Genomic DNA, 14,569 nt, shown 5'->3' with positions numbered 1-14,569 from the left:
AGGAAAGCATTCAAGGGTAAAATATGTTCAAATTCTTAATTGTGTGGGAGTCTTGATTTAGGGTAGCTAGGCTAAATTATCCCACTCCAGTGTTCTTGCCTGGAAAATCCCATGGATGGAGGAGCCTGGTAGGCTACAGTCCATGGGGTCGCTTCACTTTCACTTTTCACTTTCCTGCATTGGAGAAAGAAATGGCAACCCATTCCAGTGTTCTTGCCTGGAGAATCCCAGGGACGGGGGAGCCTGGTGGGCTGCCGTCTATGGGGTCTCACAGAGTCAGACACGACTGAGGCGACTTAGCAGCAGCAGCAGCAGGCTAAATTATGGTATTATAGAACAATAAAGCCATGTAGCAAGACTGAAAAATTTCACTTAATACTCCTTTAAACTATATTTCTCAGTACTAGGGAAAAACAGCTTTATTTATCTTACAAAGGAGCATTTGTTAGGAATAAATCTTTCTTAATCTAAATATCATTGTTTTAGGCTACCTGGCTTGACAATGCATCATTTTAGATAAAGTGGGACTTGTGGAAGGTAAGATAAGCCTTTTCCTAGAGATACTGGTATGTTTCCATTGCTGGCACCAAGGTTCTTAAAGGACATAATTATTTTCTGTATTGAGCAGAGCACAAGTAGGGACTCATATGAAATATTTCCATCTTGTGCAGTTTCAGGGTCATGGCCGATCCTGGAAACAGAAGAAGGATCTACCACCCCTTGAGTCTCACCTGCTCCCTGCTCATTGTGGGAATGTGCTGTGTGTCTCCTTTCTTCTGTCATAGCCAGACAGATCTGCTGGCTCTTAACCAAGCTGATCCTCAGTGCTGGGAATCTTCTTCAGTGCTCCTCCTGGAAATGTGGAAGCCTCGAATCTCCAACACTGTTTCAGGTTTCTGGGATTTTATGATCTACCTGAAGTCATCTGAAAACTTGCAGCATGGGGCATTGTTTTGGCATCTGGCCCAACTCTTCTGGGACATCTATGTGGACTGTGTTCTCTCCAGAAACCACGGCTTAGGAAGAAGACAATTGACTGGAGAGGAAGTAAAGATCTCAGCAGTGCATCCACAGCAAACAGGGAGAAAAAAAGGTGGTCAACCCCAGGCCCCATGTCTCTTGAAAGGGTCCACCAAGTATGAATGTGCTGAATTGTGAGGAACAGGGAAACAGCTTTAGGGGAATCCATTGCCACACATAGTCTTCTTGGGGGTGAACCCAAAGAACACACAAGTGATAGGAAGATACATAACACTTCCTTTTGTAATTTGCAGTAGCTTTTTTTAAATCAACATGTTGTCCTCATCTTCATACTTCTGGTAAATAGCAGCAAAGAAGAATCAGATAGACAAGTAAGAAAAGACATGATTCCTAAAACACAATATCAAGGTATAAAGGGATGCCCCCAAATCTACTTTTTTTTTTTTTCAGTTAGGCTGAGCATTGCTAGTCATAACCTGTGTTTACTTGTTATGGAATCGGGAAGATTTGAATATAAGCCTGAGGAACACCTACAGCACACAAGCTCTTACCCCTTTTAAATAGAAAAAATAACCCAAATGTTTTCATATAAATGGAAGGACTCCTTGAGATTTACTTAGTTGATGATATAAATGGTAGAAAAATCAGCTGGCTTACAAATTCACTCTTCCTTGTTTTCTGAACAAATCTCAAATACGTAATTAACTTCCAGCAAGCTGAGTAATTAATTTTTAGAAATCTGGGACTTCCTACAAATTTAGATTTTTCATTGAATAAATATATATTCAAATATTACATGTAATATTTAAAAATATTATAATATGTAATATTTGAATATATGTCTTCAGTCTTACATATATTAGTCTTCTCTGGGGGCACTAGAAAAAAATTTCCTTTATAGAATTAGAATGAGGGTGAATGAAGCACTGTGAGTAAGCTGAGAGAGAACTTAGCCTTATTCATACTGTTTTTGTTCCTTTTTCTGTGTTGTTTTCAACCAACGAGCTTCTAAAGCTTGCAACAAAGGCTGTTCGAGTGGTAGTAACTGTTTATGAAGTAGTGGAAAACTGAAGAATAAAATAATTTTTTTATTTGTACATTTTGTTGTGAGAATTGTTATAAAATTGTAAAATGGAAAAATCTATTAAAATAGCAATTAACAGTGATAGTTCTAGATAAATCTTTTCTCAAGATATTGTAGAACCTTTAAATATTTAATTTGTTTTAATATCAATAACAAAAGATATGGTTAACTGACCCATAAAACCAGATAATCCACTGGTATTATTTATACATAAATTTATTGTTTTGGCAAGTGTTATTGTCACTTAAACCAATTTCATTTCCTAGAGGAAATATTCTTTCACCAGATTAGTTACTAAAGCAGAAGTACAAAATGAGTGTCTATAAATGCTGGTTGCCAATATTTTTAAAATATTTTGAACAGAGGCTGCCCAGATATTGACATCAGTAAGCACTGTATATTTTCTTCATGTGTACTGTAGACTTTTTATCCCACCACTCTTATCCTATATAGCTGTTGTACTCAAATTACTACCAGTATTTCTTGGTTTTGTATTTTACACTCACTTTGAATTACTTTATCTATAGAATAAATGAAAATAATAATGTTTGTGTTCAACTTAACACGAAAATAATCTATAAATATATCACATATGATTATATTATAACTAATATATTAGTTATAATATATTCCTGGTGGCTCAGAGGTTAAAGCGTCTGCCTCCAATGCGGGAGACCCGGGTTTGATCCCTGGGTTGGGAAGATCCCCTGGAGAAGGAAACGGTAACCCACTCCAGTATTCTTGCCTGGAGAATCCCATGGACGGAGAAGCCTGGTAGGCTACAGTCCACGGGGTTGCAAAGATTCGGACACGACTGAGCGACTTCACCTTCACCTTCAGTAATGTATCATGTACTATAATTCTGTATTATAATTATGTAGATATACATAGAATCTCAAAAAATGGTTTCAGTTTGCTTGTTTGCGGTAGGCTATCAAAATAGTCTGAGACTACATGTAATTTTCTGAGCACACTTCAACATTTCTATCTTTAAAAAAATCTAGTGGATTTGTCTTCAGCATTGGAAGTCACTTCCTTCATCTTGCTACAGAGATGCTATTGACCCAGCTGGTCTGAAAACTTTGCAAGCAGTAGGACTAAACATCTTACTTTATTGAAGTTTTTTTAATGTTTGACATAAACAATTGTTGCATATCAGGAAGTAAGACTTTCCATTTATACTGTATAGTCACAGTCAAAGAGGGTCTTGGGTCAAGGAGACACCATGTTTTAAAGCTAAATAGTTGCGGGAACATCGAGATTTTATCTCAAGAGGCTTGATTAAATCTCTAGTGGCTCAATTAGACTCTGCATGTACCTGCACAGATTCTCCACTACTTTTTTCTTTTGTCCCCAGGGAATTAATATTCGATCAGGTTGGGATGGGGTGAGCGTGAAGAGGTGTTTGTCCCCATAGTTCTCAGGAAAATTACATCATCAGAGCAGAAGAGAAGAACTAAAATAAGTGTCTCCATAATACACAAAAAGGTTCTTGCTATTTTGATGGCTTCAAGTTAAATAGTTTAAACACACTTGAATAGTGTTGCAATGAATCATGCCTTATTAAAAACACAGAACTCCTATATAACTTTGTATGTTAATATATTTGTTAATATTGAGTCAGGAAATAAAAAAAACAAGAGATATCAAATAGCTACATAAACTTGGGCAAGCTAATTGACTTATTTAACTCTTAGTTTCTTCATCTGAAAAAGAGGGATATGGAAAAATTTAGAAGACCCATAATGTCTCTTTAGGTTCTATGTTCTGATGTTCTGTGATCTGATAAAAAAATAAATGTATAAAAAGCATGGATTTACCTATAGAAAGAATCTGAAAGAGGTTTTTACTCCAAGGATAACTTCCTGAGCCTAGTGATGAGCTAGACACTGTGGTGCTTTATAACGATGATAAGCAGGAACAGAGGTGATCCAGAAATGAGAATTGCCAAAATTCTGAGAACTGAAGATATCATTGTTTGAGAAAAGACTCAAAACAGCATCATTAATTTGTCTAGAAAAATACGAGCTAATAACTGAATGTTGAAATATTCAGAAGACTGAAGAGATTATATCCAGGCTTAAGTACTAAATTATGATGGATTCTGTGTAGGCAGATAGGCAGAGAGAATGAGAGAGAAAATGATGAACTGATTTAGGAAAAGTGTAAGCTGTTAATGTTTATCGAGTAGAAAATAAAAGAGTTGAGGTTAACTCATGGGTTAGTAAAGGCTTCAATACAAATGAAAGGATTTTTAAGCATATCCTTGTTTGTATCAAAAATGATTCCTTGCTTCAACAAATCTTGCTCTGCCCCTGAGAGAAACAGAAAAACTTGCCTTCCTGAGCTTGGTAGTTTGGATGGTCTAGAAAAATTGTGTCTTTGCTTTCCTCTTTGACATGAAAATTAACATTTAGATTTATAATTTGATGATGTTTGCAGTTGGTGTCTAACTAGCTGAAAAATGTTTATAGTGCTTATTTTTTAAACACTAAGCAGAAGACAAAACAATGCTTTAGAAATACAAATTAGATTTACAAATGCTTGATTTTATACTTTACTCACTATAAGAAATTTTTTAAGTAGCATATTCAGAAATTACTTATCTAGAAATCTTTCTAAAGAAACATTTGGAGCTGTAGTCAACTTTGCAGTACAAGGTTCTTCACTGTAATATTATTTATAGTAATAGAAAATTGGAAATAACCTAAATGTCCCATAGTTGGGTAATGGAAAATTAAATTATGGCATAAAGTATGTATGCATAAAATTATGCTTCTCTTTGGAAGATTATACTATGGATGGTTTAAAGTTTTTTTTTAATTTTTATATTATATAACAATTTTTAACTTTTCTAGTCAGAAAAGTGTATTTTAATACATATTAATCCAATAGGAAATGTATTTCTTATAATCTACTTAATTCATATTATATAATTAAACTTTATAGGACACAAAATTTTGCATAAAAAAGAATTTACATATATACCTCTGCAATAAATTTATACAGAATTTTAATTGCAGAGTGGCAGAAATAGTAGAATGGCAGAAAACTTTCTTTGTAAAACCAAGTCATTGATGTTTAATCAGCCTGAAAATATTTTGGTGATCTAATGATTAGTTCCTTTTCTCCAATTTCAGGTGCCTATTCTCAGCAACCAAGAACCCCTTCCCTAAAGAAGAAAGAGTTGATTGAAGACTTGATAAGCCTGCATGTGCATAGGAGCAGATCGAAGTTCATTGGAAAAGCGACCAGTGGCCTGGAAATAAAGAGAAAATAAATCTAACCTCAGAGCTATGCACATCTTGGCATTTAAACAAATATATATATTTTTCTTGACTACTGATCCTTCGTTTACTTGAAATGGTGGGAGTGTAAAAAGATAAATATTAAGCCACATTCTCTCAGAGTACTTAGCTTCATTCTTTTAGGCTGCTAGCACGTTCCTTCAAATGGTGACAGTGCTGTCAGATCATCCCACTGCCAGAAAGAGAGCACCTGTGCATGCTAAGTTGCTTCAGTTTTGTCTGACTCTTTGCGACCCAATGGACTGTAGCCCCCAGACTCCTCTATCCATGGGATTCTCCAGGCAAGAATACTAGAGGGGATTGGCTGGGGCTACGCAGATTCTTTGTATTCATTTTGGTCACTGTTTTGGGGTGCTTGACATTGTTAATGAACTAGAGTGCTAGACATTTAATTTGAATACACTGCATGGCTTCAAAGACATCAGTCACTGAATTGCTTATGCACAGGCATATGAGACTATACTTACTAATTACCTGAATTTTGTTTGAAAGAATATTTTTTAATCTTTTGAACTGAGTGACTCAAAAAACAAAACGAAGCAACTGGTAAATAAAGCATTCTACTAACAGAAACAAAATTAATAAAAGCTCTGGACCCTAAGTAATGTTATTGAAGTCTTTTTATTTCAATATTCAGTGTTACCATTAATGATAATCCAAACTCTAACAAAATAGCAGTAAGTATAATTTTTTTCTCCACTTGGTATATTTTCTATTGTATTAAATATTAAGACTGTAATTGATAACACTTTGCTTTGAAAAACAAACTAAAAATAAAAACAGCATTATAAGAAAAGAACCCATAAAAATATTTTTCCTCAAGATGACAAGGCCTGAATAAGGTTCATCGCAAAGAAGTCCAATTAGCAAATTTATTTGAGTTCCAGACACAATGCTATTTTTATCTCTAATTATGCTCATCTCGCCAGTCATTTCTGACTATTATAACTGATGGTTGAAAACCAGTTTGAATTTCAGCTATGTTAGCAATTCACTTGCTTTTCTAGATCCAAAGAAGTCTCAGTAAGTGTTTTCACTGAAGGTTTAGGGCCTCCTTAAATGATAAATCTTATCCGAAGGGTTAATATTAGAAGACATAGCTGCATCTGAAGATTCACCAAATCGTGAAAATGGCGGAAACAAGTCTGGGGAAGGAAGTGAGAAGGGGAACCAGCCTCAGCTTTAACTTGATTAGAAGAATGAGCACATTAAGAGCGGCCATTCTTGACTACCTTTTCTAGAGGGTCATGCTTTTACTTCTGTGCTACTTTCACTAATGTCTTACATTAATTTCTTAAAAAGTATCACATAAACTCACTATCTGTTATACATGGTTGAAGAGATGCCATTCTTGCAAGGCTTGCCCCTTACTCCTCCTGCACCTCGGTACTACACCAGCGGGGCTGCCAAGTTTTTCTGATGCTTTGTGAGCCATCTAGTCTCTGGTGCTGTCAATCCTGTCTTTGTAGAATGCAAGCATTGGTAGACAACATGTAAATACATGAACATGGCAGTGTTCCAATAAAACTTTGCTTGTGGACACTGAAATTTGACTCCAAGTCATTTTCAAGTGTTAGAAAACATTATTCTTCATTTGACTTTTTCCAATTATTATTTTTTTTAAATGTAATAACCTCTCTTCATTCACAGCCAGCACAAAACTGGCAGTGGGCAGATTTGACCCTTGGGCTGTAGTTTGCTGACTGGTGCTCTGGGGCATCCTTATCAAACTTGTAAGGAACAGATGGGAGGAAGTAAGAAACAGTGAATATGCTGAATAACAAAACCAAAATTAAAAAAAAAAAAAACAACCTCATGTTAGGCTGAAAAGCAAATTCAAAAAGATTAGAATGAGATTGAACAGAAGTAACAGTCCTAATCCTACCAGGTTGGACATTATTTCACTTTGGAAACATTACTAGAAGTTATGGATCATATGAAAAAGAGCACACAGTCTCTCTAAATGTAATATGAACTGCACATCCAGACAATAGGTGAAATAATGGAACCAAAGCAATTTTTGTTGAAAGTTGAAAGCAGTGGTTTAGAATACAGGCTCAAGAGCTGGGTTCGAACCTCAACTTCATCAAGTAGTGACCAAACGACTTTGGACAAGTTACTGACCATTTTCGTGCCTTAATTTTCTTATAAAATGAGATACCTATTTACTACTAGGTTTGTTGTGAGGTTTAAATGAGCTAGTACATACATGGTGTGTAGAAGTTAAACACTCTCACAGTTAAAAAATGTTAGCTACTGCTTTGAACTTTATTCAGTTAAATACCCTAATCATACATACAGAGGAGGGAAGCACACAAGTACTTTGATCAAATTCATTGAATGTGGGATTTTAGTGAGAAACATTTATGTTTTAAAATAAATTTATTTTGAGATAATTGCTGAGACATACACATAGTAAGAGATAATATAGAGACATCCTATTTACCCTTCATCCAGGTTCCCTCCATAGTAATATCTTGCATAACTATAGTACAATAACAACCAGAGAATTGACATTGGTAGAATCCACAGAGTTTATTCAGATCTGACCAGTTCTGCATGCACTCCTGTGTGTGTGTGTTTGTTCTTTGCCAAGCCTGTTCTCCAGCAGAAGCATCTGGGCAGAAAATTAGGTCATCAATTCAAAATTTAGATATTAAAGAAGATAGTTGCACAAATTCCTGTAGACCACATGCTTGAATACGACTACCAATGTATTCAAAGAAAGGGCCTCTATTGGAAGTACAGCACAACTAGATTTGAATTGCCTCTCCTTTCCATTTCCCTCTACCCCTCCTCACTCCCAAGGCTTTACTCTGAAGAACTAAGACACAAGAGTAGAGAGATTAAAAAAATAAAATTTTCATCGTGCTTCATACCAGACTATCAAGAAAGAGGTAGAAGGTTTAGTGTAGTCAGTACAGATTTTGAAAACACATTTTGTCATCACCTTAAGGGGCCTTGGAATCTGGGTTCCTTTTCACTTCAGGTTGGTCAAGGTAATCTGATCAACAAGGGCAGAGAAAGCCCTGCACACTCGCTCAGCTCCACAATATAGGTCCAGGTTTACTGAAGATTGCAGGTCTGAAATCAACAAACAGGAAAGTCCTGCAGAGAAAGCACCTGTAGGTCCTTAAACTGATCTTAATAAAGTTCTAGCACAGAGAAGAACTAAAATTCATCTCTCTTCAGTTCCTGGTGGCAATGCCCTTTCTCTAAGCTAGCCTGAAAATGAGATGGGTATCATTTACCATGATCAGTTACCCACTGAGACAAGTTGTGGTTCTTAAAGAGAATTTTCCCATAGGTTCAAGCAAAATTCTGGGTAGCCAGAAATCCCACTCTTGAGCAGCGGTTTTCAAACTCTGGTGTATGTTGAAATCACCTTTGTTTGTTGTGTTAGTGGCTCAGTCATTTCTGACTCTTTATGATCACATGGACTGTAGCCTGCCAGTCTCCCTATCCGTGGAATTCTCCAAACAAGAATACTGGAGTTGGTTGCCATTTCCTTCTCCAGGGGATCTTTCTGACCCAGGGATTGAAGCTGGGTCTCCTGCACTGCAGGCAGATTCTTTACCATCTGAGCCACCAAAGAAAACCTAAAATCACCTGGAGAGTATTAAAACAGATTGCTAGGTCACAGGCTCAGAGTTCAGATTCAGTATATACGAAGGTTAATTTTATGTGTCAATTTGAATAGACTGTGGTGCTTGGATATTCAGTAAAACATTTTTCTGGGTGTGTCTGTGCAGGTGTTTCTGGATGGGGTTAACATTTGAATGAGTAGACTGAGCAGAGCAGAGTGCCCTCCCTGATTAGGTGGATGGACTTCATCCAATCAATTGAAGGCTTGAATAGAAAAGGTCTGAGTAAGAGAATTCCTTCTGTCTGATTGTTTTCCAGCAGAGACATCAATTTTCTTCTGCTTTTGGACTCAAAAGGAGACATCCGTTCTGGAGAACTCAGACTGCTATAGTATATCAGGGATGGGACCCAATAAATTGTGTTCCTAATAGGTTCCTGGGTGATACTGATGCTGGCCTAGGGATGATGCTTTGAGACCTCTGCTCTATAGTTACTGATTAATGGTTTGAGTGGTCCCCTATGATCTATTGTAATAGGAATCGTGCTGTAGAAAGATCTTCAGTTTGGCAGTTATCAACCAAAAAAATGTATATGCATAATTTTTAGGCTAAAAGTTCCACTTCTAGGAATTGATCATACAAACATATTTACATATGAGTACAAATATATATGCTATAAGGATACTCACCAAAACATTCTTATGATAATAAAAAATTGGGAGCAACTTAATTACACACCAATAAGTAAATTACTGTATGTTTATACCCTGGGATATTATGTAGCACTTTATAAATGACATTGCTCAATGTCTAAGGTACATTGGCAAGTGAAAAGAGCAAAAACAAGTACAATCTAATTTATGTTAAGAAAGTAGAGACACATAAATGCAAAGAAAAAAAGTCTGAAGAAAAATTCACTAAACTGCCAACAGTTTTTACTTCTGAGAAACAGGTGCCAGATCATGATGGTGAATTCATTTTTAAAAAGCATGTGCACTTGGTCATTTTAATTTTATGATGAACATGTTGTATAATATTGTTTGTGTAATTAATAAAAATAAGATTGCAGGAAACAAAAACTTGGAAAGGCTTATTTTGTTAGTTATACACTTCAGTTACATGATTTATTTTGGCTCCATCTGTGCTGTTTCCTGTTGAACATAAGAGGAGAGGGTTCATGCCTTATTTTTTTTTTTTACTGTTTATTCTCTAATACTGCTCCAGAACTACAAGAACCTTGAATAAATAATATTCTATTGCCCAAATAAAATCTTGTCCAGAGGCAAACTTGTTTTAGAATATTCTGTTTCTCAGCCCATAGTTATAAAAACTTTAAATACAGTAATAAAAAATAGAGAAATGACACTCCATTTCATACATTAAAAAAAAAATTTAGTTGTTATTTTTTTTTAAGTTCCAGTCCCTTGAAATGTTAAAATAGCCGAAGATATACACTTAGAGCTGACTGTGGCTCAGATCACCAGCTCCTTATTGCAAAATTCAGGCTTAAAGTGAAGAAAGTATGGAAAACCATTAGGCCAGTTGAGTATGACCTAAACCAAATCCTTTATGTTTATACAGTGGAAGTGACAAATAGATTCATGGGATTAGATCTGGTACACAGAGTGCGTGAGGAATTATGGACAGAAGTTCATAACATTGTACAGGAGGCAGTGACCAAAAGCATCCAAAAGAAAAAGAAATGCAAGAAGGCAAAGTGGTTGTCTAAGGAGGCTTTACACATAGCTAAGGAAAGAAGAGAACCAAAAAGCAAGGGAGAAAGGAAAAGATATACCCAACTGAATGCAGAGTTCCAGGGAATAACAAGCAGAGATAAAAGGCCTTATTAAATGAACAGTACAAAGAAGTAGAGGAAAAAAGTGTTATGAGAAAGACTAGAGACTGCTTCAAGAAAATTGGAGATACCAAGGGAATATTTTGTGAAAGGATGAGCACGATAAAGGACAGAAACGGTAAGGACCTAACAGAAGCAGAAGATATTAAGGAGAGGTGGCAAGAATACATAGAAAAACCGTATGAAAAAAGCTTTAATGATTTGGAAAACCATGACTGTGTGATCATTTACCTAGAGCCAGACATCCTGGAGTGTGTCAAGTGGGTCTTAGGAAGAAGCATCACTATGAACAAAGCTAGTGGAGGTGATGGAATTCCAGCTGAGCTATTTCAAATCCTAAAAGATGATGCTGTGAAAGTGCTGCCCTCAATACACCAGCAAATTTGGAAAACTCAGCAGTGGCCACAGGATTGGAAAAGGTTCATTCCAACCCCAAAGAAGGTCAGTGCCAAAGAATGTTCAAACTACTGCACAATTGTGCTCATTTCACATGCTAGCAAGGTAATGCTTGAAATCCTTCAAGCTTGGCTTCAACAGTATGTGAACTGAGAATTTTCAGATGTACAAGCTGGACTTAGAAAAGGCCAAGGAACCAGAGATTAAATCGCCAATATCCGTTGGATCATAGAAAAAGCAAAGGAATTCCAGAGAAATATCTACTTCTGCTTCATTGACTATGCTAAAACCTTCAACTCTGTGGATTACAACAAACTGTGGAAAATTCTTCAAGAGATGGGAATACCAAACCACCTTACCTGCTTCCTGAGAAACCTGTGTGCAGGTTAAGAAGCAACAGTTAGAGCCAGTCATGGAATAATGGACTGGTTCAAAATTGGGAAAGGAGCACATTAAGGCTGTTCAGGTAGGAACAGAAGGAGAGGCACATGTCCTACTACCTGCCCAAATCCTTCTTGTTGGACTCCATCTTGACTGAGCAATGCATGTGCCACCAGGAAGGACCCTGAGTCAGAATGATTGGCTAGAGTCAACCCAGAAACTAATCCCATCACCATAAAACCCAAGACTGTGAGCCATATGGCAGAGCAGTTCTCCCGGGTTCCTTTACCCTCCTGCTCTCTGCCCGGCACCTTTTTCCAATAAAGTCTCTTGCTTTGTCAGCATGTGTGTCTCCTCAGATAATTCACTTCCATGTGTTATACAAGAGCCCACTTTTGGGCCCTGGAAGGGGTCCCCCTTTCTATAAGAGGAACACGTATGAAATCAGTGTGCATGGGTGCATGCTAAGCTCTTTCAGTCAGGTCCAACTCTTTGTGACCCTATGGACTGTAGCCTGCCAGGCTTGTCTGTCCATGGAATTCTCCAGACAATTCAGCATGGAATAGGTTACCATGCCCTCCTGCAGGTGATCTACCTGACCCAGGGATCGAACCTGTATCTCTTACATCTCCTGCATTGGCAGGTGGATTCTTTACCACTAGTGTCACCCAGCAGTCCAGAGGAAACTGCAGTGGGAAAATAATTCACCTGAATGTAACTAACAATCTATCTGGGCTCTGAATGAATTAAGGATGTGAGAGAAGGCTATCAAAATAATGGGTACAGAGGTTTAAACATATTAGATTGTCTAGTCTGTATTACTTTTCTGGCAATGGAAATACTGAGCCCATGCATTCCTTATAAGAATAATTAATTAGACAAGCCAATATATATTGAATATTTACTCTGGACTAAGACCTCTCTCTTGAGCTCCAGATTGTACATGTTGATTGCCTCTGATATTTCCATTTGGTTATTTCCAAGCAGTTCATACTTAATGTGTTCAAAACAGAACTCCTGATGAGTTGACCTCTGTCTCAGCTTTCCCAGCTTTCCTCATTGCAATAAGTTTATAACCTTCCACCCAGGCTAAGCCATTGTCACTTGCCTAGACTATAACAGGCTCTCATCCCATCTATTTACAAACCCTCTTGCCCTTCAAGTCATTTTCCACACAATGTCAGTTTTGTAAAAACATAAATCTACCCCTTTCTAAATGAATGCCCAGTATCCAACACAGTTCTTAGCACATAAAGTTCAATTAGCATTTGTTGAATAAATGAATGATGAACCAACTAGACACATTTTTTCCTACCTTCATGGAGCTTAATGCTAGAATTCTGTGTACCATTTCCTATCAAGGATTTTCATATGTATGCATGTATGTGTGTACATGTATGTATGACAAAGAGAGAAAGACTCACCAAGACTTCAGTACATACTCGTAGGATTCCTAGGCAATATATCTACATATACCTTCATGGCTACTTTTGAGAAGTCTGCTTTCTGAATACTTGAGATAAAGATCCAGAGTTGCTTAAGCACTGCTCTTTATTTTTCTACAATCTGCTGAAGTTCAAGCTTCATTTTCTGATTATTTAAAATAATAGTTTAGATGACGGTTCTAGGTGGGAAAGAAAGGAAATGGAATAATTCTCCCACATCCCCCTTAACCTCGCCTCCTCACCCCATCATCACTTCCTTGCTTTGCCTTCTCATCCTTGAAACATGCTGTGGTAAATAGAAGGCAAGGGGAGATGGAAGAGAAGTAGGGGAAAGAATTTCAGAGATTTACATAGGAAATTTCACTCATAAATGAAAAGAAAATAATTTAATGAGAAAGTAAGACCAGAGTATGCTGTCCTTTTTTTGGTCACTATAAAAAGAAATAGTGTTAGATGCTCTTTCAAATCTAATTTCTTTACCGCAAGTTTGAACAAATCATTTGCCGCTGATTTTCAATCCAACATTTGGAATTTAAAGAGGTTTGGGGAGACCCTTCTATACACTTCTTTTCCAGTAAGTTCTGAGTCTCCTGAAATTCTACTATCCTAGATCTTGATACTGAATGACTCTACTCAGTTATGTCAACAACTATGCCCAAACTGCAGAGAAGGCAATGGTACCCTACTCCAGTACTCTTGCCTGGAAAATCCCATGGATGGAGGAGCCTGGTGGGCTGCAGTCCATGGGGTCGCTAAGAGTCGGACACGACTGAGCGACTTCACTTTCACTTTTCACTTTCATGCATTGGAGAAGGAAATGGCAACCCACTCCAGTGTTCTTGCCTGGAGAATCCCAGGGATGGGGGAGCCTGGTGGGCTGCCGTCTATGGGGTCACACAGAGTCAGACACGACTGAAGCGACTTAGCAGCAGTAGCAGCAGCATGCCCAAACCGACCATGAAGCTTGCCATTTTTGTTGCATCTCCTGCACTGGCAGGTATAGTCATATAAAGTTCATCTTAATTTCCAAAATATGTTGACTTCTTAGCAAAGCTCCAACTCAGAAGGCTAGTCAGCTACTAGGATAATCACAACACTGAGTGAATATATTGATAGTCTGAGTAAATCAGTATGTTACAAACTATAGATCTTTCTGGTTTTTCTAACAATTCTCAAATAAAAAAATTAAAAATTAAGGCAGTAAAATGATTAGAAACTTCCTGCTATTATCTGATGCATCTTTAACAGATAGAAATAAAATAAAAATGACCAATACCTTAATTCAGTTTGTTTGTCTTTCCACATCTTCATAAGTGTGGTTATCACATTTCTGTCTCTGATTACATTTGGTGTGATTTTCGTAGGCATGCATAGATTATGTACAAATTACAGGGGGTATTTTTATAATCCATATCAACAATGGCTAAATTGAGTTTGCAAACAGGATTATAGTCGATACATCACTGAATGAGGATAAAAACTTAATAAGAAACATTTGAGTAAAGAATGGCAGTGTTAAACAAATGTAAAAAGTA

General features: G+C 37.0%; 2 protein-coding genes across 2 annotated transcripts in view; one reads left to right on the top strand and one right to left on the bottom strand.

Annotated features, from left to right (window-relative positions):
- The first annotated feature begins 681 nt into the window (after nt 1-681).
- On the top strand, nt 682-5,963 carry FAM237A (family with sequence similarity 237 member A). Its single transcript, XM_086343895.1, has 2 exons — nt 682-1,093; nt 5,206-5,963. Exons 1-2 carry the CDS (start codon nt 682-684, stop codon nt 5,343-5,345), a joined length of 552 nt encoding a protein of 183 aa, XP_086200021.1. The 3' UTR covers nt 5,346-5,963.
- Nucleotides 5,964-7,622: 1,659 nt separating this feature from the next.
- DYTN (dystrotelin) overlaps nt 7,623-14,569 on the bottom strand; it is a 54,913-nt gene continuing 47,966 nt past the window's right edge. Inside the window, exon 11 of the mRNA XM_086343880.1 lies at nt 7,623-8,457. Within this exon, the coding sequence (XP_086200006.1) occupies nt 8,354-8,457 (104 nt within the window). The 3' untranslated portion in view covers nt 7,623-8,353. The remainder of the gene's footprint in view (nt 8,458-14,569) is intronic.

The sequence above is a fragment of the Bos grunniens genome, chromosome 2 (genome assembly GCF_055505025.1).
Source record: "Bos grunniens cultivar Pamir isolate PY7600 chromosome 2, Bosgru_T2T1.0, whole genome shotgun sequence".
In the NCBI taxonomy this organism is placed as follows: domain Eukaryota; kingdom Metazoa; phylum Chordata; class Mammalia; order Artiodactyla; family Bovidae; genus Bos; species Bos grunniens.
This window is presented reverse-complemented; position numbering and strand designations above follow the sequence as displayed.

What these genes read in the sequence shown, in the direction of transcription:
- FAM237A (XM_086343895.1), top strand. Translation starts at nt 682, where the DNA reads ATGGCCGATCCTGGAAACAGAAGAAGGATCTACCACCCCTTGAGTCTC. An exon ending in GCAAACAGGGAGAAAAAAAG is followed by an intron (nt 1,094 to 5,205) that starts GTGGTCAACCCC and finishes CTCCAATTTCAG; the next exon opens with GTGCCTATTCTCAGCAACCA.